The sequence below is a fragment of the Amphiprion ocellaris genome, chromosome 9 (genome assembly GCF_022539595.1).
Source record: "Amphiprion ocellaris isolate individual 3 ecotype Okinawa chromosome 9, ASM2253959v1, whole genome shotgun sequence".
Lineage (NCBI taxonomy): Eukaryota > Metazoa > Chordata > Actinopteri > Pomacentridae > Amphiprion > Amphiprion ocellaris.
Window position 1 is genome coordinate 11274588 of NC_072774.1, and position 27052 is coordinate 11301639.

General features: G+C 38.7%; 1 protein-coding gene across 3 annotated transcripts in view; it reads left to right on the plus strand.

Annotated features, from left to right (window-relative positions):
- col6a4a (collagen, type VI, alpha 4a) overlaps positions 1-27052 on the plus strand; it is an 89112-nt gene that overhangs the window by 31547 nt on the left and 30513 nt on the right. For 2 of the 3 annotated variants that reach the window (XM_055013707.1, XM_055013708.1), the window contains exons 3-20: positions 426-530; positions 1872-2480; positions 3815-4402; positions 7117-7686; positions 8484-9104; positions 10188-10748; positions 11877-12434; positions 13489-14067; positions 14710-15288; positions 16214-16569; positions 18065-18143; positions 18689-18834; positions 22143-22235; positions 23018-23071; positions 24903-24974; positions 25081-25107; positions 25196-25240; positions 26777-26830. In XM_055013707.1, coding sequence (XP_054869682.1) covers positions 455-530; positions 1872-2480; positions 3815-4402; positions 7117-7686; positions 8484-9104; positions 10188-10748; positions 11877-12434; positions 13489-14067; positions 14710-15288; positions 16214-16569; positions 18065-18143; positions 18689-18834; positions 22143-22235; positions 23018-23071; positions 24903-24974; positions 25081-25107; positions 25196-25240; positions 26777-26830 — 5667 coding nt within the window. In that variant the 5' untranslated portion in view covers positions 426-454. The remainder of the gene's footprint in view (positions 1-425; positions 531-1871; positions 2481-3814; positions 4403-7116; positions 7687-8483; positions 9105-10187; positions 10749-11876; positions 12435-13488; positions 14068-14709; positions 15289-16213; positions 16570-18064; positions 18144-18688; positions 18835-22142; positions 22236-23017; positions 23072-24902; positions 24975-25080; positions 25108-25195; positions 25241-26776; positions 26831-27052) is intronic. The other variant, XM_055013709.1, reaches the window with a different exon arrangement.

The following is a 27052-nucleotide window of genomic DNA, read 5'->3' on the forward strand; positions in this document are numbered from 1 at the left end:
GACATAATGAGAAATAACAGTGAAAATTCTGTTTTTGTGGTTTATCCGTGAAAAAATAAACAGCAGAATTTTTTTTAGAAAATGTGCAGATGTAATTTTTAATCTCTATAATTTATATTTGAAAAGTTTCATGCAGATCAGAGATGGTCGAACAGAGACTGTTCTAAAAGTTTTATGATTTCAGATGAAGTACTCCTCTTTTAATATGATATTTTCTCAAAATGTCATTCTTTACTGTGTAACTTGTTGTGCAGCCCCACATGAGTTCTTATTCTTGGGAAAAACCAAAAGTTTTAAGGTTCAGTGATTCAGAGTGACGGGGGGCGTGTCTGGGTTTCTTGGCTAGCGTGATTTGCAGGAACAAAGCTCCCTCCAGATGTTAAACAGATTATTTCTCTGAATTTATGGTTGCCTTTGTGTTGCAGGAAGGAAGTAACCCGAGAGCCATCCCATCATGGAGGGGAGGCGGCGTCTTCTGCTCTGCCTCGTCGCTGCAGCGTGTTTCTATGGCAACGCCGCTCAGAGGACAGGTGGGTATGATTATGTAGAGAGGATCGGGGCAAACGTAGCCACGGTTCAGCATTGCATCAAGCCCAAAACATCTGTAAAACCAATTTATGTATACAGAAATGCATGTAGGAACACACTGTACTCACACACTGGGCCTCACAGAGCAGATGTGTTTTCACTGTAAACATGTAAAGAGCACTGTTACTAACCTGCACAGGAATGTTTGCTGCTCAGCACATCAGTATGATGCTTTAACGGGTTCACAAGAGCACAAAATAGAAGTTAAAATTGCTTTAATCGCTGCTGCCTCACTGCATACATTTTCCTTCCTCTCACGGTAAAAACAGATTCTAAAACCTAATTATGCCTTCAGATTTTGTGTTTTTTTTTTTTTTTTTTTTTACTCAAAAGAAAGAGAAGTGAGACATTCTCTCTAATACAGCTATGATCAGCTTGTATTAACATTGAAACTCTTAATAAAGGCTTAACACTGTGCTAAAAAGTCTATGGAGGCTTTTCAAAACACCCAGAAATGATATTAATAGACTAATATTCCTTTAACGCAACACACTACATGTGAACTAACAGATGTCACCATGAAACTTCCTCAGTTTACTCCTTACAATAAGAATTATGTTTTGTATTACACATTTTCAAAAGTGTCGTGTTTCATGTGTCAATATGCAAAGTAGGAATTATATTTCTAAAGATGCACTAATTTGCGTTAATTTCCAGAAGAGAAACATGAAAACTGGATAAATGCATTAAATAAAAGTATTAGAATTCTTGAATAATGTTATGAATAATGACAGTAAATTTTAAAATGTTCCAAAAATGCTGAAAATGCATCAAGTGTTAGAAGAATCTCCAAAAGTATTAATGTAATATCAAAAATGTCAACAGAAGAAACTGAAGTTCAGAGTGTTCACTATGCTCTCTGGATAATTTTACTGTTTTGCAACTAGGAAACAGAGAAATGTATTCTTTTTGAGGCGTTCCTAGAAAATGTTTAAGGTAAGAAACTTAACAGCGAAGTGAAAATGTTAATGCAGCTGGTACAGTAAATGACAGGTTTGTGTGAGATGAGGTTAAGCAACAGGTAAGGTTGGACCAACGCTCTCTGCAGGAGATGAACACCACAACTCTTTCATTTTCCTCACACTGAAGGTGCCTTTAAAAATCGCAAACTGTTCACAAGCTGCCAGCCAGCTGCACATTTCTTCTTCTGGCTTTCACACAACTCGAGCGAACCACCTCCTGTATCTCTAAGTCTCGCTGCTTCACCTCTGGCTGCCACGCTTTCTCAGAACAAACCTCTGCTCTGGTAGTACGAGCACATCTCCATGAACCTCCTCTCTTAGTGTGCACACAAGAGGCCGTGGCCGACATCGTGTTCATGGTGGACGGCTCGTGGAGCATCGGCATGGAGAACTTCGAGCAGATCCGCCAGTTCCTCCACACGCTGGTGAACAGCTTCGACGTCGGCCCCGATCACGTCCGCATCGGCTTGGTGCAGTACAGCACCGACCCACGCACTGAGTTCCTGCTCAACACCTTCCAGAACAAGAAGGACATCCTGCACTACATCAGCAGGCTGCCGTACCTGGGCGGTGGCACTCACACCGGCAGAGGCCTGGACTTCATGCTGAGGAACCACTTTGTGGAGGCCGCCGGGAGCCGGGCTGGGCAGAAGGTGCCGCAGATCGCCGTGGTGATCACCGACGGAAAATCTCAAGACATGGTGGAGTTCCACGCCGAGGAGCTGAGGAAGAGGGGCATCGTCTTGTACGCCATTGGTATCAAAGAAGCAGACGAAGATCAGCTGAAGGAGATCGCCAACGAGCCGCACAGTCAGCACGTGTACAGCGTGTCGGACTTCGCCGCTCTGCAGGGGATTTCTCAGAGCATCGTCCAGACACTGTGCACGACTGTAGAGGAGGCCAAACGACAGCTCCTGCAGCTGTCACAAGGTAACAACAGACAGAGGAGGCGATCTGAGGCGTGACGACACCAGAGCAGGTTGTTGCACAGAGTATTTTAGATGATTTCCAATTAAGTTTTCACATACATGAGCGTTACAAGACAAATCAAAATTAAATGTGGCCAATCCAGGGAATTATAAAAGTGACAAAGGAATATTCACAGTGTGTGCTGTAGGAATGTGTAAATTATTTACCTGTTGTTCAGGTAGCAGAGTATAGAGTATGGTGTGAACAGCCTGCACTGCCTAAAGGATTATATCAATTTTGTTTACAGTGCTATGATGCTTGTTAAAGAGGTCACCTGCTGTTGGAACCCAAACCTCCTATGAATCAGCTCTTTATGTTTTTGAGAGTCTTTCATATTCGCCTCTGATAGTGGTCAGTTCTTGTTTCTATCCTCAGATTGTGAACAACAATGGTGCTGTTTAATCTTGGTATCCAACACTTGTCTTTTCTACTGGGCAGAGAAATAATGATGAAGGAATTATTGAGGTTTAGATTCCAGCAGGAAATACAATCTCACATTTTACATTTTACAGGCAAAATACACCAATATTATAACAATATTTAGACAGTGATGGAATCATGTCTCGAAACTGAGCCTGGCATAAAAATGTAGGTTAAAAACTAGGCCTTTGTTCTGACCAACTACTTATCACACACGCTGATATGAGTCTTGAAAGTTTACCCAAAATGCGCTTCTTTAAGTTTTCTCTGGATTATACCAGTACTTGTTTCTATGACTTTATGTCATAAACAAACCTCTGCAGTTTTGATGATTTCTTTCATGATATTGATGTTCAAAGCTGGTTATAGAAAACATGAATAAAACCTGATTTAGTCTTTAGATCGTGACCCTGGAGTGGATGTGGATACCGGTGTGTTTACACCCCTGAAAGTTCCATGTGTCTGTCTTCTGTGCTTATGAAGTTAAGATGCTCAGAAATTATGGGAAAAATAAATAAAAAGCATGAAATTTCCACCAATTCCTATGCAATTAAAGGATGGGAGGAACTGTCTGATTTAGCATGACGTTACCCTCCAGTGTCACTGGAACTTTAGTAACTTTTATGTTTTCACACTCAAATTCAGAGTGTGAAGAAAACAAGAGCACAATATATCATGTATTCCATACTTTAAGATCCCTGGTTGGAGATTTCAATCATTTTAGCAAATCAGATCAACTGTATTTGTAATGAGTCTGTACAAATATTCATTTTTCTTAGCATTAGACATTCTCACTTTATGTTCTTCTGGATACACAAACACACAGTCATTAAAATATTCCTTCACATGTTGACTTTCTTCTCCCTGCTTTCCAGAATGTGCCAAAGCCAGCGTGGCCGACATCGTCTTCCTGATTGACGGCTCCTCGAGCATCGGCATCTCTAACTTTCAGGAAATTAGGCGGTTCCTCCGCAGCGTCGTCTCAGGCCTCGACATCGGTGCCGACAAAGTTCGTGTCGGCGTTGCTCAGTACAGCGATGAGCCCTACCAGGAGTTCCTATTGAAGGACCACATGGACAAACAGTCCTTGTTGACCGCAGTGGACACATTTCAGTACCGGACAGGAGGCACGGAGACCGGCGAGGCCATCGACTTCCTCCTGAACCAGTACTTCACGGAGGATGCGGGCAGTCGAATCAATCAGCGAGTGCCTCAGATCGCCGTGGTCATCACAGACGGCGACTCCACTGATGATGTCGTAGCACCGGCTGTACGCCTGAGGCAGCGCGGGGTGATCGTGTTCGCTATCGGGGTGGGAAAGGCCAACCCAACGGAGCTGGAGGCCATTGCCAACCGCCCCTCGCAGCGCTTCATGTTCACCATCGACAACTACGAGGCTCTGCAGAGGCTGACGGATGGTCTGCTGCAGACTGTGTGCATCTCCATGGAGGACCAGAGGCAAGGTGAGCTTCAGGAGAAGCAAAATAACTGCTTTTAACAATTGTTACTTAGGAATGTTAATAATTCAGTTAATCACCATTAATACTATTAAAAATGTATTAACTGATCAGGGGAGACAGTCACCCTGACAACAGGCATTTCATCCAAGATGACAAATATCTTGTTTTGTCTATAAAATAAAAATAAGTCAGAAATAGGGAAAGGCAGAGATACTCAATTTCATGTCCCTTGTATGGATTAAAGAGCCCAGATTCTGCTTTTTGGTTCCAGTTTAGCTGTTTTGTTTTTGTTTGTTTTGTTTTTTATTCAAACTTACCAAGTCTAAATAAATCTGTAAAATGTGCACATTATGGGCTCTTTTAACCCTTTGATGCGTGGCATGGGTCAGGAGATACCCATTTTCCGTTGGATTTGGGTCACTTTTGACTCATGTTGTGCATCAAAAGGTTAAGTAGAATGACAAATCTTAAATTTCCCCAGAGTGCTAGCTGACATTATATTTCTTTAGATCTTTCCTACTGCATGTATTTGCAAATTCACATTAGCATTTTGTATCTGGCACTTTTGGTTATTCAGATTTTGTGCCTAAAGGTGGCATCGGCAGTATTTATGTGGCATAATGGAGCACATCTGATAGATAGAAACTAGAATTCTGCACCTCCTATTGGCTTATTCTAGGCTTCAGAAAATCGAATCTGTGAAGACAGACTCTAGCTAGACCAAGCGAGAGTAAAAGAGCAACATCAAACTCTTCAGCTTGACCATTTTTACACATTTGAAATGCAAAAACATATATTTCTTGTTTGTCCAGATTTATTTCCTGCTGCTCTAAGCTCTAAGAGTCTCATGGTACCTCTGTCTCTGGAGTGTTTTAACTCAACATAACACTGACATGAACCAAGAGCTGACACTGTACACTGATTAAAAGCTGCTCCTGTTCCTCATTTGAAAAGCTTTGAGCCTGCAGACAACATGGTGTAGTGATTAATGTCACAGGCTCTGGTTCCACTAATACAGCGCTGCCAAAATAAACAACATTAAGAAATAGAAGATGTTTGGAAAACAAGCACAAATAGCATTAAACCAGCTGTTATGGAAGTGTAGCGTGGGAACTGGAGTTTCACAGAAGTTGTAGCTTTATTTCAAACACGAGGCATTAAAATGTTCAGTTTTAGGGTCCATATAAGGTCTGCTGTCTTGTTTTAGTGAGTTCATTGCTTGGTTTTCCAGCTTATTATATATCATTTACAAATATCTGCAAGTAAAGTGATTAGAATAGCTTATAATTCTGATTTAGGAATAATCTTTGTGTAAGTAGAATCAGAGAGAACACAGAAATGTATTTTGTGCAATTTGACAGTTACAATGAAAGAAAACTGAAAGTTTTAATTCTTTTGATTATCGATATTTGATTATTATTCTCATTTCAGACACATTTTTCCAGTTATTTTCACTATTTTGACTATTTTGAACAGATTTAAAATTATTTCACACAATTTTTGTGTAGATTTGTACGTTTTGTCATTTTGTGCAAGTTTAATCATTTTGGGACATTTTCATTTTTTTGAAGTCAAAGTCATTGTAATTTCAGATAGCTGAATTTTTCTGGAAAACTGGACTGTCCAACATTTTCCCAAGTGCCCATAGATGTTAAAAACACTGGAAAAATGGAGGCTCCTTAAACTAAAGATTTTGAACTATTTACTTTTTATTTGTTTCCAAACTTGTCTAGCTGGTCTCTCTTAACAATGTCTGCAGTTCAGCCAAAAACTCCCTGAATTTAGTCATGTGTCTGTTAGTTTAAGCTGAGTCATTGCCATTTTTGGCAAAATTTTAAGTCATTTTGAAGAAATATGACCATCTGAGAGTTAAAAATCTGATGTATTTGCAGTTACTGGCTGGTAAATGCAATAATTTTGGATTTTTTTTCATTAAAAGATAACATCTTTCAAACCCTCTGACAGGTCAGAGATAGTCAGGTTAATGAAATTCTGACATCGGTGTTGAGGTCATTCTGAAGCCTTTTTGGTTCATACTTGTGATAATTCTGCTAAAAATAAACTAATCCTTTAAAAAATCCCTCATAAGTCTAGAAATATGTTGAAGGTACTACAGGCAAAAATGCTGTTATCATGAAGTGGTCAGTTTATTCATGTAAATGTGTGCATATTTAACAAGATAATGCCTCATTTGCATATTTAAACATAAATATTCTGAAAACTTGTAGTTCATCTGTGGTGTTGTACCGTAAAGAGATATCGCTTGAGTATTTGTACTTTCTACAAGATATTTTATGATTCACTTTTTCATAAAGTGTCCATCCTCTCTCTGCTGTAGAAACACTGCCTGCAGTTCAGCTGAAAACTTTTTGTTGGTCACAGCGGAGTGAATGGATTCAATTCAATCTTGGTGAAATTTTAGATAAGACATGTAGCATGTAGGATAAAGCAATCTTGGTGAAATATTATGATTTCAGCTCCAATTTGGTCAAGTTTTAATATGGAGCCACATGTCACAGATGAGTTGTTCAAAGGATTTTCTCTGTTTTTACAGTCTGGCTGATATTTGGTGATTTAAAAAAGAAAAAAGAAAACATGCCTTTTAAACATACCAGCAGGTTTTGAGTTTCAAACTGCTCAGAAATTCTTCTAAGTTTTGACCTAGAGTGTTCCACTATGACAGCTGAACTTACTGCCGTTTTTTCATTTCCTTTCAGCCTTGGCAGAAAAGTTTGCCGACATTTTCTTCCTGGTGGACAGTGGCATCTCTCAGACCGATTTCCAGCAGGTCCGGAACATCCTCATGCGACTCACTAATCAGCTGACCTTCAGCGCCTCGGCCCACCACCTCGGACTGGCCCAGTACAGTCAGGACACCAAGGTGGAGTTTCTGCTTAACACCTTCCAAAGCAAAGATGAGATACAGGGCGCAATCAAACGCTTCCGCCTGCCCCGGCTTCAGACCAATGAGCCTCGCAATCTGGGTGCCGCCCTGCAATACGCCAGCACGAACTTCTTCACCAGCGCTGCCGGGAGCCGGGCGGACCAGGGCTACCGACAGTACCTGGTGGTTCTCAGCGGGAAGGACTCGGATGATCAGGTGTACAAACAGTCCCGTCTGATCAAATCAGAAGGTGTAACTGTGGTGGGGATGAGCCTCGGTGCCTCGATGAATGAAATCCGTCTGATCTCCACGGCGCCGTACGTCTACCCGTCCATCAGCAACGCAGTGCCTACACTGAGGAGTATCTTTGAAACAGAGGTGGAAAACACCACGCTGTCTGGAGGTGAGGGAGCCTGAATTTTACTTTTGCTATTATATTATTGTGTTTTTAACTGCATTATTAACAGCAGACACCTCGTTCACAGATATTACTATTGCACAAGTCTTCTGTTGTTGAACGACTATATCTTCCTGAAAGACTGTTGACTAGTTTTATCTCTGTGTTGTCTTTTATTCTATCCCAATCATCTACCTGTCCTCCTAGAAAACCACTTCGCTGCTTCCCATTCATTGTCTATGTAGGAGCCTTGCAGTGCACTCTCGTACCATTTTAATGTGTTGTATTGCTCCCATAAAGTTGAGGTCTCAGCTACTGCATGGGTCATTCCATCTCATATTATATTTAGATAAAATCTAGGTATTTAAAATGGTATCTGAAATTTTAGAGTGATATATCAAATACTTTCCGGAATACTTTTTTTTTTTTTTTTAAAAGAACAGCCCATTGACCCACTTTCTGCAGTTGGGTCAATGGGTCATTTTCACTGTTATTTCTCATGTCGTTGATTCAGAATCTCAGTATTGGACAATTCTGGTAGATCTCTGGTACAAGTGTGTTGAAATATGAGAATAAATTAAAGCCATCATAGTAAACCTGATGTCCTATACCTGAATTTAAAGCTGTCACGCAGCAAAACGTGAATGAATGATGTCTTCCAGCAAGACAAGTACATGTAAGGCAAAAGCACTGTCTGTGATAAAACATATACATGTATATATTCCCAATGTCACTTTGTCCTTCATCTTAAAGATGTCTGAATTGTTGAGGGTGAGTTTGAATTAATGAATTTCTGTCCATAGATTGCAAAGCTGCCAAACTGGCTGACATCGTTTTCATCGTCGACGAGTCCGGAAGCATCGGAGTCGCCAACTTCCAGCTGGTTCGTACGTTCCTGCACTCGATCGTCAGCGGCCTGGAGATCAGTCCGACCAGAGTCCGAGTGGGCATCGTGATGTACAACGACCGGCCCACGGCGCAGGTCTACCTCAACACCTTCAACGACAAGGACGAGCTGCTCAAGTTCATCAAAATCCTGCCGTACCACGGCGGCGGAACCAACACCGGAGCCGCCCTGAAGTTTGCCCGCGAGAGCGTCTTCATCAAGCAGCGAGGAAGCAGGAAGGACAAGGGCGTCCAGCAGGTGGCGGTGGTCATCACGGACGGAGAGTCGCAGGATGACGTGAGCCAACCAGCGGCTGACCTCCGTCGCGCCGGAGTCACTGTTTACTCTGTAGGTGTCAAAGATGCCAACAAGGTTCAACTGGTGGAGATGGCGTCGCATCCGCCCAATAAACACATGTTCATCGTAGACACTTTCGCCAAACTGAAGTCTATGGAGCAGAGTCTGCAGAAAATCCTGTGCTACAACATCATTCGACAGGCGGTCTCAGTCAACACCAGAAGAACCGGCATCAAAGAAGGTCTGAACCAACGTTCCTTTTATATTTCACTTATACCTGTTTAAATCCTCTGAGCAGTTTCTTTTTGTTTTTTGGTCCCGTCACATCAGTACTCACTGTGGGCTCATTTTTCACTGCATTGTAAAGTTTGGTACCTCCTATGGAAACAACACAACCCTGACTAGAAAGAGAGCATTGAGAAATTACACAGTTAAAGCGACACAAATCAGAAAACATTTTAGTTTAATTATCACTGGCATTCTGGACCTGTTTCAAGTCATTTTTGGACGTTTTTAAGTAGGTTGGTCCAATTCTTGTCATATTGTAGATTTTTTTAAAATTGATTTTAGACAACTTTTTGCAAGCTTTTTTGTCATTTTGAACAAATTTGAAGTCGTTTCGATGAGTTTTGAGTCATTTTGAAAAGTTTTTGTAATTTTACTGAAATTTAGTCATTTTAAACAAGTTTTTTTGGAAATTTCTTCAGTAGATTTGTCACATTCTTTTAATTCTATAGATGTTTGTGAATGTTCACACAATTTTATGTGCACTTTTCTGTGATTTCGGAAAAAAATTTAGTCATTTTAGGTGAATTTTGAGTCATTTTAAACAAGTTTTTGTCATTTAGGTAATTTCTTGAGTAGATTGTCCAATTTTAGACAATTTTATATAAATGTCAAGTCATTTTAGACAAGGTTTGAGTATTTTTTTGACAAGTTTTTGTAATTTTGCACAAATCTGAAATCATTTTAAAACACATTTTCCTCATTTTGATGAATTTTGAAATTTTTAAGAAAAAATTGTAGTCACCATATCCTACATTTTCCTAGGTGCCCACAGCTGTTTGATGAAATATCACAGTTTTGAGCTCAGATTTGGTTAAATTTTCCAGTTCGAAGAGTGGCAGAGTTGAAAATGCAACTGTTCTTTGAGTTTTTACAATTTCTGGTGGAGTAATTGTGTCGTTTTGGTGATTTTTTTTTTTTTTTTTTAACATAACATGCCTTTAAAACCTATGGTGGGTTTCAGAGTTCAGAGGGTTAGACTGTCTAGAACATTTAGTGAATTATTTAAGACAGAACTCGTGTTTCTCTTCTTTTCCAGGTTGTGTACAAACGGATGAAGCAGACATCTTCTTCCTCATTGACCACTCAGGAAGCATTTATCCCACTGACTTCCAGGACATGAAGAAGTTCATCATCGAGTTCCTGCACACCTTCCGCATCAGCCCACAACATGTTCGCCTGGGGGTTGCAAAGTATGCAGATTCTCCAAATTTAGAATTCGACCTGACGACCTACTCGGACATGAAGTCCCTGGAGAAGGCTGTGAAAGACATCAGGCAGATAGGAGGCGGCACAGAGACGGGGCGAGCACTGGAGTTCATGGGTCCATACTTTGACAGAGCGATGGCGTCTCGCGGTCACAAAGTGTCGGAGTACCTGGTGGTCATCACTGACGGGAAATCCTCCGACGAGGTCAAGGCTCCAGCAGAGAAGCTGAGATCGCAGGGTGTCATCGTCTACTCCATCGGGGTGAAGAATGCAGACATGGAGGAGCTGCGAGAGATTTCTGGCGACCCTAAGAGGACGTTCTTTGTCAACAATTTTGACGCCCTGAAGCCCATCAAAGATGACATCATCACAGACATCTGCTCCCAGGACGGTGAGCAAAAAACAAGGCAAATCTGACTAAAAATGCATCTTTACCGTGTTCTGTATGTGGCAGTGAATGGCGGCAAGCAGTGTTTTTATATAACTGCAGTTTAGATTTGAAGCAAACTTTGTAAATGTTACAATAATTTTAAAAAAAGAAATTGTTAAATTCACTTGTTTCCAAATGTGAAGATCTAGATGGAAATAAAAAAAGGTAGGTTTGGTGGTCTAAACTTAAAGTAGTTTGTAATCCTAAAAAAATCTTGTTTCATAGCTAGTTTAGGTTCCTTAAAAAAATTTCAATGCCTAAACTTAGCCAAGTAGTTTAAAAAAAAAAAAAAAAGGAGTTTTTGTCCTTTTAGATGTAATTTTGATGCCTAAAGACTAGTTTAGGTGTGAAACCTTGACCTCTTTTTCACATCTAAAAAGTATTTTTTGTGCCTTAAAACCACTTCTAGTGCTTAATCCAAGTAATTGTAGTAGCTCAAATGTGTTTTTTGCTGTTTGAAAGCAGTTTAAATGCTAATTATAATAAGTTTTGTTTCCTTTAAACTAGTTTTGGTGCCTCAAAAATGGTTTTGGTGCCAAAACTTAGTAAAAGTAATTTTATTACCTTTTAAATATTTATGATGTATTAAAAGTCATTTTGGTGCCTAAACAGTAGCTTTGATGCCCTTGAAAGTGTACTTAAAGTTGTTTTGTTACCTTCCAAGTCAGTTTGGTGCCTAAAAACTAATTTTGGTATCTTAGAATTAGCTTTAATGTCTAAACCTAACCAAATACTTTTGGTGCCAAAAAAAGGTTATTTTGTGTGGTCTTACCCAAATAGTTTTGTTGCCTAAAAATTAGTTTCCGTGCCTAACACATCATTTTGGTGCCAAAAAGTAGTTTTAGTGTGTTATGAATGAAAATGAACTATGGACGCTGGTGGCAGAGCCGCGGTGCAGAGAGGGTTTAATGCTCACCAACGCTTCACAAGAGCCACAAATCTTTCTCTCTATCTGACTCACCGTTGATGTTAGCAATTATTAAATTTTGTATTACCGCTATTAATCCCCTTAAAATAGAACTCTGTCTTGACAGAGAGACAAAGAAAGGAGTCAACTGTTCCTAACATGTCTGTGCTCTGTGTCCACAGCCTGCAAAGACATACCAGGTGACCTCCTGTTCCTGATCGACAGCTCAGGGAGCATCTACCCACAAGACTACAACAAAATGAAAGACTTCATGAAATCCGTCATCGGTAAGTCCTTCATTGGCCAGAACAAGGTGCACGTCGGAGTCATGCAGTTCAGCACCATCCAGAAACTCGAGTTCCCCCTCAACCGCTTCTACAGCAAGGAGGAAATGTCAAAAGCCATCGACAATATGCAGCAGATCGGCGGAGGAACGCACACAGGAGAAGCCATCACAGACGTGTCTCAGTACTTTGATGCCTCCAGAGGAGGACGTCCAGACCTGCGGCAGAGACTGGTGGTGATTACAGACGGAGAGGCCCAGGACGAAGTCAGACGCCCCGCTGCAGCTCTGAGAGCCAAGGGAGTGATGGTCTACGCCATCGGAGTGGTGGACGCCAACACCACACAGCTGCTGGAGATCAGCGGCTCCCCGGACAGGATGTACGCTGAGAGGGACTTCGACGCTCTGAAGGACCTGGAGAGTCAGGTGGCCTTGGAGCTGTGTGATCCAGAGAGAGGTGAGAGGACATAAGGACTGTCCTCAAACACAGGGGGCAACAAAAACGTGTTGGTTTTCTTTGAACACGTTCACTCACATCTTACAGGAAAAAACACATTTAAACCAAAAGTTTTCTTAGTGTACAATCTGCATTTTTATTTTAAACCTTGTGAAGAATTGGAAATCTATTCAATGACCACACACTCTCCACAAAATTATGTTCCTATACAGCTAAACTGCATTCTCAATTCCAATGAGGGAAATGTATTTTCTGATGGATTATGTTTGTGACATATCACAAATCTGTTTCTAATCAACATATCTTTATTTTTCCTGATTCCATGCAGTGAGTTTTTAGGATTAGAGGTTCTATCTGCATTTGATTTGTTCCAAAAAGTATTCTGATATTGTACATATAATCCATTTAGGCTGCTTTCGTGTATGAAAGAGACATGTTCCACTGATAGCTTTTGCTATTTGTAGTGAAAAAACTTTGAATCTCAGCATGTCAAAACTGCTCAGAAGGTAGTTGGTACCGTATAATCCCAAGATGGCAAAATTGCTGCACATTTTTTCCCTCATTCACACACTCCAACTAGGAAGCAACTGGGTGTTCAGCGTCTCCTACCCACCGGTTGAAGTGTCCAAGGACACACGTGGACGTGAGGATCAAACCAACTCCTCTGCAGCCATTTAGCAAAGCCTTGTACTGAATGGAATCTTGCATAACTTGGTTTGATTTTCGGTTTGTAGGGCTGAATATGATTATAGGGCTCCCCCTTTCCAACGTCTGTTCTTCAGAAAGTTACTGCTGAGGACAGTGAACAGTTTAATAAATTTTGTCTGTGCTTCACATCACAGTTGGAGCCTTTAAAACAAGTTACAATATCTGATTGTATTGATGTTGTTAACACATAATTGTCTAGTCCTCAAATACAGCCACTTGGAGAAAGCTGTGGGGGTGAATATCAGCACTATAATTAGGCCAGAGTGCCAAATAAGACTGTTTTGAATCAGATTATTGAGATTTGTTCCCTGAGTCTGACCAGTTTTTTCCTTTTATTTCCATCCAGACTGTAAGAAGACAGAAAAAGCTGACATTATTTTCCTTGTGGACGGTTCTACAAGCATCACCTTGCAGAAATTCAGAAACATGCAAAAGTTCATGGAGTCGATGGTGAACCAGACGACCGTCGGCAAAGACCTGACTCGCTTCGGTGTCATCCTCTACTCCAACGACCCAACATCTATCTTCACTCTGAACCAGTACAGCTCCAGGAAGGAGGTTTTGAAAGCGATATCGGACCTTAAGTCCCCGTACGGAGACACCTACACCGGAAAGGCTTTGGATTACTCTCTGCAGTTCTTTAACGCTCAACATGGCGGTCGAGCAGCGCTGCAGGTGCCGCAGATTCTCATGGTGATCACAGACGGAGACGCTACTGACCGCAACAGTCTGGTGGCGCCGTCTCTGGCGCTGCGAAACAGCGGAGTGAGTGTTTTCAGTATCGGAGTGGAAGGAGCTAATATGACGCAGCTGGAGATCATGGCCGGTTATGACAGGTCCAAAGTTTTCTACGTGGACAATTTTGATGCCCTGGAGACTCTGTACAAGAACATCACTCATGTCCTCTGCAACTCCACCAAGCCAGGTACAATGTTTAACAGCCTTAAAGTCCATCATTGTCTGCATATAAAAAATGGACGTAGTTAAAGCTGCATTCTTTCAGCCCGCAGAGAGCAATTCCTCTGGTTGAAAAACAAAGTCTGATTGTAGAGATGAAAACATAAACCTACTTCTCACTTAATCTGTTACCTTAGCAAACATTTCCCTTATGAGTTTATGATATTGATCATTAATTTCAAGTCTGCTTCAACACAGTATAATGTTAATTGTTGTAAGTTAGAGGAAAATGAAGCTCTTTCTCACTGCAGGAAGTTTTTAAGGTAGACCAAACATCTATGTTTTCAACTGCAGGAACCGTTTCTGGAGAACTGCATTCAAAGCTGTTTTCAGAAGTACATTTTCTGAAAAGTAATGGTTTCAAAAGTGGTTTGTCAGGAGGCTCTGTGGTTCTTTTCAGTGAATTCCAAGTTTTCAATGAATATCACCTTAGGAGGGGACCCTGTGGCCAGGCCAGCTGAGATATTGGAAAATGTTGCCATTACCCTATTTACTCTGCTGCCACTGAGACATGACTTTAAAAAGGAGGAAAAAATGGATGGAATTGCTTTGTGTTTAAAAACAGTATTTAATAGTAATGTGGATGAATATCGTATCTTTGCTTTTTCAGCTTGTGAGAAACAGAAGGCTGACCTGGTTTTCCTGATTGATCAGTCTGGCAGCATCGCTTCAACCGACTATACCATCATGAAGAAGTTCACCACCGAACTTATCAGCAGTTTTAAAGTCAGCGAGGATTTGGTTCGCGTTGGATTGGCCCAGTTCAGCAGCAACTTCCAGAATGAGTTCTACCTCAACCAGTTCTACGCCGAGAAGGCCATGTCCCAGCACATCCTCAAAATGCGGCAGCTTGGCGGAGGAACAAACATCGGCCTCGCGCTGGACTCCATCAGGGAATACTTCGAGGCGTCTCGGGGCTGCCGCATATCTGCTGGGATCTCCCAGAACCTGGTGCTGATCACAGACGGCGAATCGCAGGACGACGTTGAAGACGCTGCCGATCGCCTCAGAGCTCTGGGGATTGAAGTGTTTGCCATCGGCATCGGAAACGTCCACGATCTGGAGCTGCTGCAGATCACCGGCACACCGGAGAGGCTGTTCACGGTGGAGAACTTCGGCAGCTTAGAGAAGATCAAGCAGAAGGTGGTCAACACCATCTGCAAGTCCAGACCTATCAGTATTATCTCAAGTGAGTTAGAAAGCGTGACTCCCTCCATGTAAAAAACAATGCACAGAAAACTGAAAATCAGGAAGCAGAGGTGTCAGAAAATTAGGCTAAAAAGTACTGAAATACTGTAATTTTCAAAAACTGTAAAGATGGTGAAAACAATGGCAGGTATCTTTTTTTATGGTCAACATTTAATTGAATGCCTATTGATTTTACTACACACCTGTAATTCAATAAAACAAATAAAATCTCTAAATCCTAGTTTAAAAAAATCTACCATTTTAAAATCATAAATGTTCATAATTTGCCTTTCAAATATCTGTAAAACTATGAAATATTTTTTGCTCAATTTTTTTTGTTTTTTGTGTGTGTTGGTGTGAATAAAGTAGAGCACTATAGATTTATGGTTGAATGTGTAAAAGAACAATTTACCATATATAAAATTCCAGAGTTTTGATTTGGATTTTTTAAAAAATTTGGTTTAATGTTAATAATACAGTTAATCTCATAAATTTATACTTTTTTGTGTTATAATATTAAATACTATCTGTAATTTAACAAAACAGGGGAATATAGCAGTACATTTTTAAAAAAGTATAGTTAAAAAAAATGTAAATTTTCATAGTGCTTCGTATTACAGTTTTTAATAGCAATATTTTTGGGGGTCAGACTTACCTGACAACCAATGACCATATATTAAATTGCATGTTATTTACAGTTCTGGCCCGTTTTTTTTGTTGTTGTTTGTACGTGGTTCATCTTGTAAATTTATACTTTAGTCTGTGATTTTCCTGGATATCTATAATTTAACAAAATAAGCAAATATAACAGTACACTTTTCAAAAGAAATTACAGTCGAAAGATGTTCATTTTTTCAGTGTTCAATATTACACTGCATCTATACCTGCGATAAAAAAAAAGAAATAAAAAATTTCCTTTTCTGCAGGTTGCAGCATCGACATCGCCATGGGATTTGACATTTCTCAAAGACGTGGACTTCCTGGTGAGACGCTGATCAGCGGCCACAGCAAACTCCAGACCTTCCTGCCAGAGATCGCCCATTACGTTTCCTCGGTACCAGGCCTGTGCTGCACCGGCCCCGCCCCCATCAGCACCAACATCGCCTACCGAGTGGTGGGCCGTGACGGACGATCGCTGTACGACTTCAACTTCGAGGGCTACAGCGAGGACGTCGTAAAGAAGGTCATGACCCTGAGTCTGACGGAGCCCACTTACTTCAACACCGCCATGCTGAAGTCCTTCGGAGAGAAGTTCAAGGCCCAGTCCGGAGCTGGTGTGAAGGTGAGACGCCACAATAAACTACGATATGAACCGTTAACGACTTCCACTGAAGAAAGATTTTAGTCTAGTACAAGGAAAACTGAGCTTCTATCATTTTATTGTGATGCTTTATTCGTCTAAGGTACAGGTAAGGTGTCTTTCCACTGCAGGAATTTATCCAGTCAGCATTTTGGACAATTTTTGAGTCATTTCACATCAATTGCGAATCTTTCTAGACAATATCTGAGGCATTATGAACAGGTTTAAGTAATTATGGGCAGGTTTGAAGTAATTTTAGGCTAATTTTCAAATCCTCTTGAGCAGGTGTGAGTAATTTTATCTAGTTTTTGAGCCAGTGTGGAGTCTATCTCGACAGTTTTTGTGTCATAATGAACAGGTTCCAGTCATTATAGACAAGTTTAAGTAATCTTGGACAATTTTTCTGTTATTAAGGAGTCATTTTAAACTATTTTGGGTCATTATGGACAGGTTTAAGGCATTTTGGACAAATTTTATGTCATTATGGGCAAGTCTAATATTGGATAATACTGGTGTGATCTTGGACAGGTTTAAGAGATTTTGGATAATGTTTTAGTCATTATGGACAGAACTGAGTCATTTTGGGCAAGTTAGAGTAATCTTGGACAATGTCTATGACATCATGGACAAGTTTAAGTAATCCTGGCCAATTTTTGTGTCATTATGGATAGGTTTGAGTCATTCTGGAGTTATTTCAAGTAATTTTAGATCAACTTTGAGTCACTGTGAATAATTTTGAGTCATTCAGGACAATATGCAAGTCATTATAGACAGGTTTGAATCGTTATGGACAAGTTTGACCTATTGGACGAGTTTTGAGTCTTTGTGGACGAGTTTCAGTAATCTTGGACAATTTTTCTATCGGTCATATCAGCAATTTTGCATTTTTGGTACTTATGCATTCATTTGTGTTCATTTTGCATCTCTTGTTTATTAGTTTACATTTGTTTATGGTTGTTCAGCATTTATTTGAAGCCATTTTGCATCTGTTGGTCTGTCTGAGTGTCCAAGAGGTGGTTTTGTCTCTTTATGTGAATTTTGAATATGTTTGCATTTGATTATGTCTCTCTGTGCTGGATTACTGACGATCTCTGGATTGTGGACAAGACATTTGTCATTTTGGCTTTGGGACATTTTAGATACCAAACAACTACTCAAACCCCTAGAGGCTGGATCGTAACAATTTAGAAAATAATTGACAATGAAAATGTAGATTAGTTGGAGCCTAAAGCTTGATTTTGTCTTAAAAATGTCAGTGGGAGAGAAAATGGGAGACTCCTGAACTAATAGGATGTCCAAAGGGGCCAGATTATTTATTGATTACTGATAATTCACAATAAATTTTAGTCGAGTACAATCACTTAGTCTTTAAAAATGCGAGATTATGACACCATTGTCCCCCTGTACACTTTGAAAATAAAATGACGACATATAGTTTTCTTATTTAGGAGTGTAACGTGACCTTCTCATCCATCAGGTGCTGCTGATTTTCTCAGATGGACTTGACGAAGACGTGATGAAGCTGGAGCAGGAATCAGAGCTGCTGCGACAGTCCGGTAATCAGTCCATCTCAAGTCATCACATTTTCAGAAACTATTTAAACTACTTTTCAAATATCTCAGGTTCTAAATCAATGACATGATTAGAAAAAATGGGCAACATTTCAGGCTTTTGTCTTTAATAGTTCATAAGATATTGTTGTTAGTGTCAACAATACTGGAAAACAAAGTGGTGACTGCTGTAAACTCTGAATTTTTGTTAAGTGACTGTTGGTCACACCTAAAGGCTTCACAATCGAACCAAAATGGGCCGAGTTGTTTGTATTTACAGAATCTGGTCAGAGCAAATGTTCTTGGTGAATTTTTGAATGAGATGGGTAGAATAAAGTGAATTGAAATATCACAGTTTAAAGCTCAGATATGGTTAACTTTTCAGACTAAAATCTAATAATTCTCTCTTTCTAAATAGTTTCTGACTGAAAACCAAATTTTTGTGATTTTGTAAGGATAACATGCTTGACAGTGATAACAGTGATTAAAATGGAATAGCAAACATTTAATAAAGCAGTTTGTGGTTAATATTTGCTGTGTTCGGTCTGCAGGCGTCAGCGCTCTGCTCACTGTGGCCCTGGAGGGAGTTCGTGATGTCGCCCAGCTGCAGATGGTGGAGTTCGGCCGAGGGTTCGGCTACAGACTCCCTCTGAGCATCGGCATGCCGAGCATCGGCAGCACCGTCCTCAAACAGATTGTAAGTTATCCACTGAAAAAACAGACGCTGTGTTTACTTCGGCTGCAGTGAAGCTTCTGTCACTGGAAGAGTCACAAACATCCAGTTTATATATTCAGTTATTATCTGATAATTCTCTTTACAGAAAATATATCGGTATGTTGGTGTATTTTGGAATCAAGTGAAATAAGACAAACTGCTAGCCAACACCATGACTGATTTTTCACTTTGCTTCCATTTTTCTGAACATTTCCAGATGGATAAATGTAGAATTAGGACATATGTATTAACCCTCTGAACCCCAAAACCTACTGACAGGTGTGAAAGGTATGTTATCTTTTAAAAGTAATCACCGAACTTAAACCATTTTTCAGTTACAAATTGTAATAACAGAAAGATCTGTCAGATTTTCAGCCTTCTGTGAGGTTCCATCAGGAAAAACAACTAAATCCAAGCTTAACATGGTGATAATATCAAAATCACTGGATTCTACAAGTCCCAAAATAGCAAATTGCCAACGATGCACTTTTGGCTTTAATGTCATTCTGTAAAAAAACAAAAAATTCTCCATGACTGACTCAGCTGTGACCAACAGTGAAAAATTCTGAGTTTTCAGATGAACTGCAGGCAGTGTTTCCTTAGATCAGAGATGAGACGACAAGAAAGACTTGGAGAAAAATAAAATGTACTGGATCAATAAAGTAAATGCAGCGTGCTTTAAAAAAAGGCATACAGAGGAGCAAGTTGTTAGAAGATACATTTAGCATGGTGAAACATCCTTCTACTGTTGTGAAAAGGTTTGTAGTGGTTGTAAATGTGGAAATAGTTTTATATATCTATAGCTATCTATATAGATAGATAGGTAGATAGATAGATAGATAGATAGATAGATAGATACTGTATTAATCCCAAGGGAAATTCAAGAATAATGTTATGAATAACTGTTGTACTTTAAGTGTTTTGATGGTATTTTATGCGTTTTTTAAAGATGCTTTTTTTTTTTTTTTTAAAGAAAGCAGACAGAGAGGTGACAGAAAATTTGATGCAACATCCAATAAATGTCCTTGGCTAATCATAAAAAAGGGACACTGGAATTTATGATCTGCACCTATCTATCCATCCATCATCCTTTCATCCATCCATCCATCCATCCATGTGGCACAAATAGATCCACAAAAAGACAAAACTGTCACAGAGACATAAAATGACAAAGACAAGACACACAATGACAAAAACAAGGGACAATAGGAGAAAAACGACAGTAAACAACACAAAAGAAACATAACGACAAGTGACACAAAAGGTGAAACAAAATCACACAAATGAGATAAACAAAATAATAAAAACAAGACAAAAAATGACACAAAAAGAGAACAAACCAGATGCAAAATGACATAAAAGAGACAAAACTGTCTTGTAGAGTTTGTAAAAGCTGTAGAAATATAAATAGTTGAATACCTGTAGCATGTGGAGCCTCCATCTTCTCCAGTGTTGGTAACACCTGTGGAAACTTGGAAAAATGTTGGACATGTTGATTCCAGGTTTTTACATTCCTGTACAATAATCAAAGACCTAACTGTGTTCATGGCTTTAATGTTTCCATAGAGGTGCAGGACTTCATATTGCTGTGAAAATGAGCCCACAGTGAGGAAAAATGTGACGGGAGCAAAAAAAAAAAAAGCACCTTGTTTGAGGGGTTTAAAACCATTTTGCTGCAAATGATTATGTAAAGGTTTGATCTTACTGGCTCGCTTTTAACTGTATTATTGATTTGTGGTGTTGCTACTTTTCACTCTATTTCTTTTGCACATGTTGGAAATCACCTCAAAGTTCTGCTGAGGCAAAGTACAGCTGCTGCCTTGTGTGTTAGAGATGAATGTTTGGTTAAGGACAAGAAAGCCCAAAGATCAGAGTGTCAAATCTGCAGCGCTTCAGTCTAAAACACCCAGAAAATTCAATCCTGCAGGCATCACTGAATTCCTGAATACTGATCTAATGTGGTGGAATCACTGCTCGTCAACTGTGAAGTGAGAAATATTTACTTTTGGCTTTTCTCTGCACCAGATTACAGCTGAAAGTCAGAAACATGCTTGTCTCAGCTTAATGAGAATCACAGAAAAAAAAGGTTTTCGTGTCCTGACATGTCCGATTGTAGGAATGAAAAGCAGAGAGAAGCCCTGAGGGAAATGTTGGTGGGAGAAAATATGCAGATTATTCTCCTTGTGAAGGAAAAGCTGCTGACAGTAGAAGAAATAACAACGAAACCACTGAACTGACTGCAAGAAGTTTTAAGTTTTTGAGGCAAAAGGGTTTGTTTTGTTTTGTTTTGTTTTTTTTGGAGAATTTTAAAGCAACACTTGTAGAATAAAATGACTTTGATAAAATTTTATGATTTTAAGCTGAGATTTCTCTCAGGTTTCTGATAGAACGGCACATCACACATGATTAGGTCAAGGATCATCTGAAAGTTTAAAATCCACCAATTCTTGTTTTTACGGTTTCTGGCTGATAAATGGTGTCATTTTGCTGATTTTCTGATTTTCTTTCAAAATAAAGACAACATGCTTTTGAAACCCGCCAGCTGTTTTACCGATCAGATGGTTTTTAGTGTATGAACTATCTGTAAACATTGTTTGGTTTTGCTGTTATAAAGTTACAACTAATGATTATGTTTGTTAGTAGTTTATAATGCCATGTCTGTTATCAGCTATGAGACAATATGTAAAAAGAATACCTCATATTAGACAAACTAGTGATGAAATTGCATAAAATAATCACAATACTAACAGTAAACATTCATTAGCATTTCATTAAGTAAAATAACTCTTAGCTAAAGTGAAATAAACTATACATTTTCAGTTAATTAACAACGGTTATTATAAAATGTCACACAGCTTTCTTCTATTTTACAAAAGTACATGGTCGTAACATGTTTAAAAAACACAGATCAGTTAGAGATTGTGACTTTGTTTCTTTGCAATGAATAAAAAGCTTTTATCAACATGTCTTGTCATATCAAGAACAGGAAAATCATTCTACAGGAAAATCTTGGAACAAACTAAAGCAGGCTGTTTTAATTTCTTTATATTAGACATTAATACGCATTTAAAATTATTTTTAAAAAAACACTAACTACAATTTTTAGATGTTAAACGAATAACAAAACCAGCATTAAACTGAGCTGAAGAATGTAAATGTGGATTTGATTGACAATGACGGCAGAAAATCCTCTCATGGTTTGATTTAACCTAATAAGCTCCACAGAAATAATCAGAGAATGAGTTCTGCATCATTTTCACGTGTTTTGTTTCCTCACGTCTGCCCTATAGGACACGGTGTCGGATCGGGAATGCTGCAACGTCATGTGCAAATGTTCAGGACACGAAGGAATCCGCGGCTCTCGGGGGCTTCCAGGCTCAAAGGTGAATAAAACACACATGACTTTAAACTTTTAGGAAAATGTGTTGGAGGCAGAAAGGAGGCTGAGAGCGAGTGACAGTAAACAGGCTGCCTGATCAGTGGTGGATATTCAGAGTGAAGCAGGTTATATATTGGGAAGGAAAGACTCTCATCAATAAATTATATAAAAGCAGGAAAAGTATTTGTCTAATTGTTAATCCTGATGCATCACAGCTAGTTTCGGGTTTTAGGACTTTATGTACATGTTTTTCCTGCATAGTGAAACTTTTAGCCTGGTTTTAGCCCAAATCACCCATATCTAAATGATTACAATGGAGGATTTAAACCAAAAGCCCCTTTTGCTTTGACAACAGTTTTGTACATTCTTGGCATTCTCTCAATCAGCTTCCTGAGGTCGTCTCCTGGAATGATTTTGAATTAACAGGTGTGCCCTGTCGAGAGTCAATTTGTGGAATTGCTACTTTAAAGAATCCAAAATAGAAAAATATTCTGGTTTGTTGAACACTTTCTTGTTTACTACATAATTCCATATGTGTTCTTTCATAGTTTCAATGGCTTCCGTATGAATGACTTTTGACTGGTACTGTGAGTTAAATTACACACAAAGATCAGCATTTATTGATTGGACAGTGTGAATGTAATAAATAAAGTTGCACTGGACATTTTCACAATAGATTTATTTAAATAAGAGGAAACTAGAACATGAAAGAAGCTGGTAGTCGAGGTTTAGTCGAGGTTCATTTCCTGCCACTGAAGCTGTTTTCTTGTGTGTTTTTGTGATCAGGGTGTGTCCGGACAGAAGGGTTACTCTGGCTTCCCAGGAGAGGAGGGCGTCGCTGTGAGTTTTTATTTCCTCCCTTTTATACATATTTACTTCAATAAAAGCTGCATTTCCTTAATAATAACATGAATTTATTCGTTTATAGTCGTTCTTTTATCGATAAATCTCACCCAGCAGTTGGTCTCTCCTTCAAAATAAAATACCAGAGCTGTTACTCACATAATTTCCGCAGCCTGTGTCTTATTAAATCTGCTGAAACCCCAAATATTTTCCGTTAGCAGCTTCATCTTTGTGAGGATTTTTAGTTTTTCTCAGTTTTACATCACTGCAAACAGAAACGCTGAATAGATGCAGCTTTATCTAAAAGCATAGAAAAGGTAGAATACTGTAATGTTTACATTGACTGTGTCTTGTCGTTTTGGTTGTGTTGGCGTGTCTCACTTTCGACGTTTTGTGTCTTACTTGTGTCTCTGCCTCATTTGTGTCATTTTGTCTCATTTTTGTTGATCTGCCTCTCATTTTTGTCATTTTGTGTCATTTTTGATGTTCTGCATCTCATTTTTTTGTCTTTTTATGTCTTGTTTATGATGTTTTCTGTTTCATTTTTGTATTTGTGTCATTTTTGTTTTGTGTCTTTGTGTCATTTTCCCTTTCGTTTGTGTTGTTTTGTGTCTCCCTTTTGTTGTTTTGCATCTCATTTGTGTCGTTTTGTTGCTTTATGCCTCATTTTGTGTCTTGCTTTTGTCATTTCATCATTTCATGTGTCGTTTTCTCATTTTCATCACTTTGTGTCTTGATTTGATGTTTCATCTCATTTCTGTCATTTATTTCTAGTTTTTGTCATTTTGTTTACGTTTTTGTCTTGCTTTTTGTCATTTCATTTGTTGTTTTGTGTCATTTTTGTTGATCTGCGTCTCATATTTGTCATTTTGTATCTCGCTCTTGTCATTCCACATATCGCTTTGTGTCTTGTTTGTGATGTTTTGTGTCTCATTTTATATCGCTTTGTGTCTTGTTATTGTTGTTTCTGGCTCCTATTTGTTGTTGTTTTGTCTCACTTTTGTCTGTTTCTCTCATTTTTGTCATTTTCTCTCATTTTTGTCATTTTCTCTCATTTTTGTTGTTCTGCATCTCATTTTTGTCTTTTTGTACCTTGTTTTTGATGTTTTCAGTTTCATTGTTGTGGTTGTGTCCTTTTTGTTTTGTGTCTCTATGTCATTTTGCCTTTCATTTGTGTTGTTTTGTGTCTCCCTTTTGTTGTTTTGCATTTCATTTGTGTCGTTTTGTTTTATGCCTCATTTTGTGTCTTGCTTTTGTCGTTTCATGTGTCGTTTTCTCATCTTTGTCACTTTTTCCGTGTCTTGCTTTTGATGTTTCATTTCATTTCCTTCAGTTTATCTCTAGTTTTGTCATTTTGTTTACATTTTTTGCCTTGCTTTTGTCATTTCATTTGTTGTTTTGTCTTATTTTTGTCATTTTGTCTTGTTTTTAATCTTGCTTTTGTTGTTCCGCATGTCATTTTGTCCTAGTTTTGTCGTTTTGTGGCTCATTTTGTGTAATTTTGTGTCATTTTTCTTTTCTATCTTGTTGGTTTCATTTTCCTGTCTTGTTGGGAGACTTTTTTCTCCTTTCTGTTCTTAATTTAATTATTGACCGATAATGCATTGAATGATAACTAGTCTAAATTGAATGAAAATTAGTCTAAATTAGTATTCCTAATGTCCCCTTCTCAAATTGTGCTCTTCCTTTACGACACCTCTGTGACAGCAGACGTAAACAAAGGTTCTAGTTAGTTTCATGCCCATATTGATCAGTTAAAAAGTGCTTTGATCAGACATCCCTAATTAAAAGCCTCACTGCTGCTGCATCACTGCTCACTTTGTTGCAGGGCGATCGGGGGAGTCCTGGACCGAGTGGACCTCAGGGTGTCCAGGGCTGCTCTGGACGCAGAGGACTGAAGGTACAACAGCGACAGACTGCGCAGCAACACTATATTATTATTATTATTATTATTAGTGGTATCATGTGATAGAACAGATGCTGACGCTGTGTGTTTGTGTCTGCAGGGCTTTCGAGGTCTGCGGGGGAACCGGGTGAGTTCTGCTTTAATGTTCTGTTCTGTGTGAGTTTTCACAAACATTCAGGCTCAGATAAAGTCTCCTTTCTATTCCAACGTTGCAGGGAGAAGACGGAGAGGACGGACTGGACGGAGTCAACGGAGAACAGGTACCGACACCTCATCTGCACAGAGCATCACACATCTTCATCTCTGGGTATCTCTGCAGAAATCAGGCTAAAATAAATAAAATCTCCCCGGAGATTCTGAGGATGTAAACAGGATGCTAACAGATGATGATGTCCTCAGAAAGTCTGAGTCACTGAGGATAAAAAGATGCTTCTTTTCACATCTGACTGATAAGGGTTAAACTGCAACAATCAGGCAAGATTTAAAGTTCGCTTATTGTTTTTTCTTTGTCAACTTACTTTACCAACTACAGCAAAGAACACTGATGCAAAAACTGTAGGAACTTTGGTGCAAACTCAAGAGGTTTTTGAAGTTTTAATCTTTTAATGTCTCGTTTTCAATTTAAAAAAAACTTGGACACATTTTGTTTGCTGGTGAAAACCGTGTATAAACAAGTACCCGCCAAGACATCAGAGGTCTGGCAGCCAACATGCGATTTTGCTCCGTTATCTACAATTTAAAACAAAAAAAGCAAAATAGCAGTTTAAATATAGTTTTTCAGTCCTTAATGTGCAGAATTTTTCTTTTTAGTGACAACAAGTATCTGTTAAATAGCATTTTTGCTCATTTATATACAGTCAAAAGTAGTGAAATTTTACATCCAAATATTGCAAAGCAACAAATGATTTGTTTAAATACAGGTGAACGTTATTTATAGTTGTGGCCTGTTTTTTTGGTTTGTTTTGTTACAGTCCTCATGTAAATTAATACTTTTGTTCTGTTTTACATGTTATGTGTAATTTCACAAAACAGGCAACATCTTTTAAAATAACAGTAACTTGTTTAAAAAATACAGTTAAATTTTTTTAAAGGCATTTTGTATGTATATATGATCATTTTTCAAATTCAGTTGCTCTTTTTTTATCTCAAATTTAACAAAATGCTCCATCAACATGTAAACAAATACTTTTTCTGTGATTTCCCTCTGATTTCTTCTCTTTAACGGGATAACAACATTTTAAAGAATTATTTTCCATTGTTTCAATCTTTAATATACATAATTTTTCTTTCAAATAACAGCTAATATTAGGAAAACAGCAATATTTTTACCAATTTAAGAACATTATTTACTTAATTTGTGTCTTTGTTTGACAATTAGCATGTAAATTGAAAGTTGTGTTCTGTAATTTTGCTTATGTGTAATTTAACAAAGCAGGAAAAATCTGTAAAATACGAAGAAATTGTAAAACAAAAAAAAAATAAAAATACAGTTAAAAGACATTTTTAAGTAGCCTATATAATAATTTTTTAATTCACTTTCTATAATTTTCTATCTGTAATGCAGCAAATTGCTCACATAGAGTTGAGTAGTTTGATCAGGTGTATTTCTGCTGATTCCAACCAGCCTGGTGCTCATCCTCTGGATTATTTCTCTGTTTTTAACTTCCCCAGCTGTCTTTTTATTTAGACAGATCTTTGTTTGTTTTCATCATAGAGGAAATGAGCCTTCAGGAAGTGAGCTGACTGGACAGAGTTTCAGGATTTCAGGCTCTGATCTGAATTTTTGTGGTTTTCAGGGAGTGACGGGAGCCGACGGAGGCCGAGGAGAGCGAGGAAACCCTGGAAGCCCAGTAAAATACTTTTACCCTCTTTAATATCCAACGATAACTGTCTCTGTCTTAATATTGTTGGTTAATGATGGGAAAATGTAGGACAGGAGTGTTTCAAACACATCTAGAAAATAACGCTACATGTATTAATGCCAGAATTTCATTAGCAAGTTAACACGTTTAAGATAAAAGTATTTTTATTTAAGGACTACATTACATAGTCCTGTCAAAGTCCTCATAACA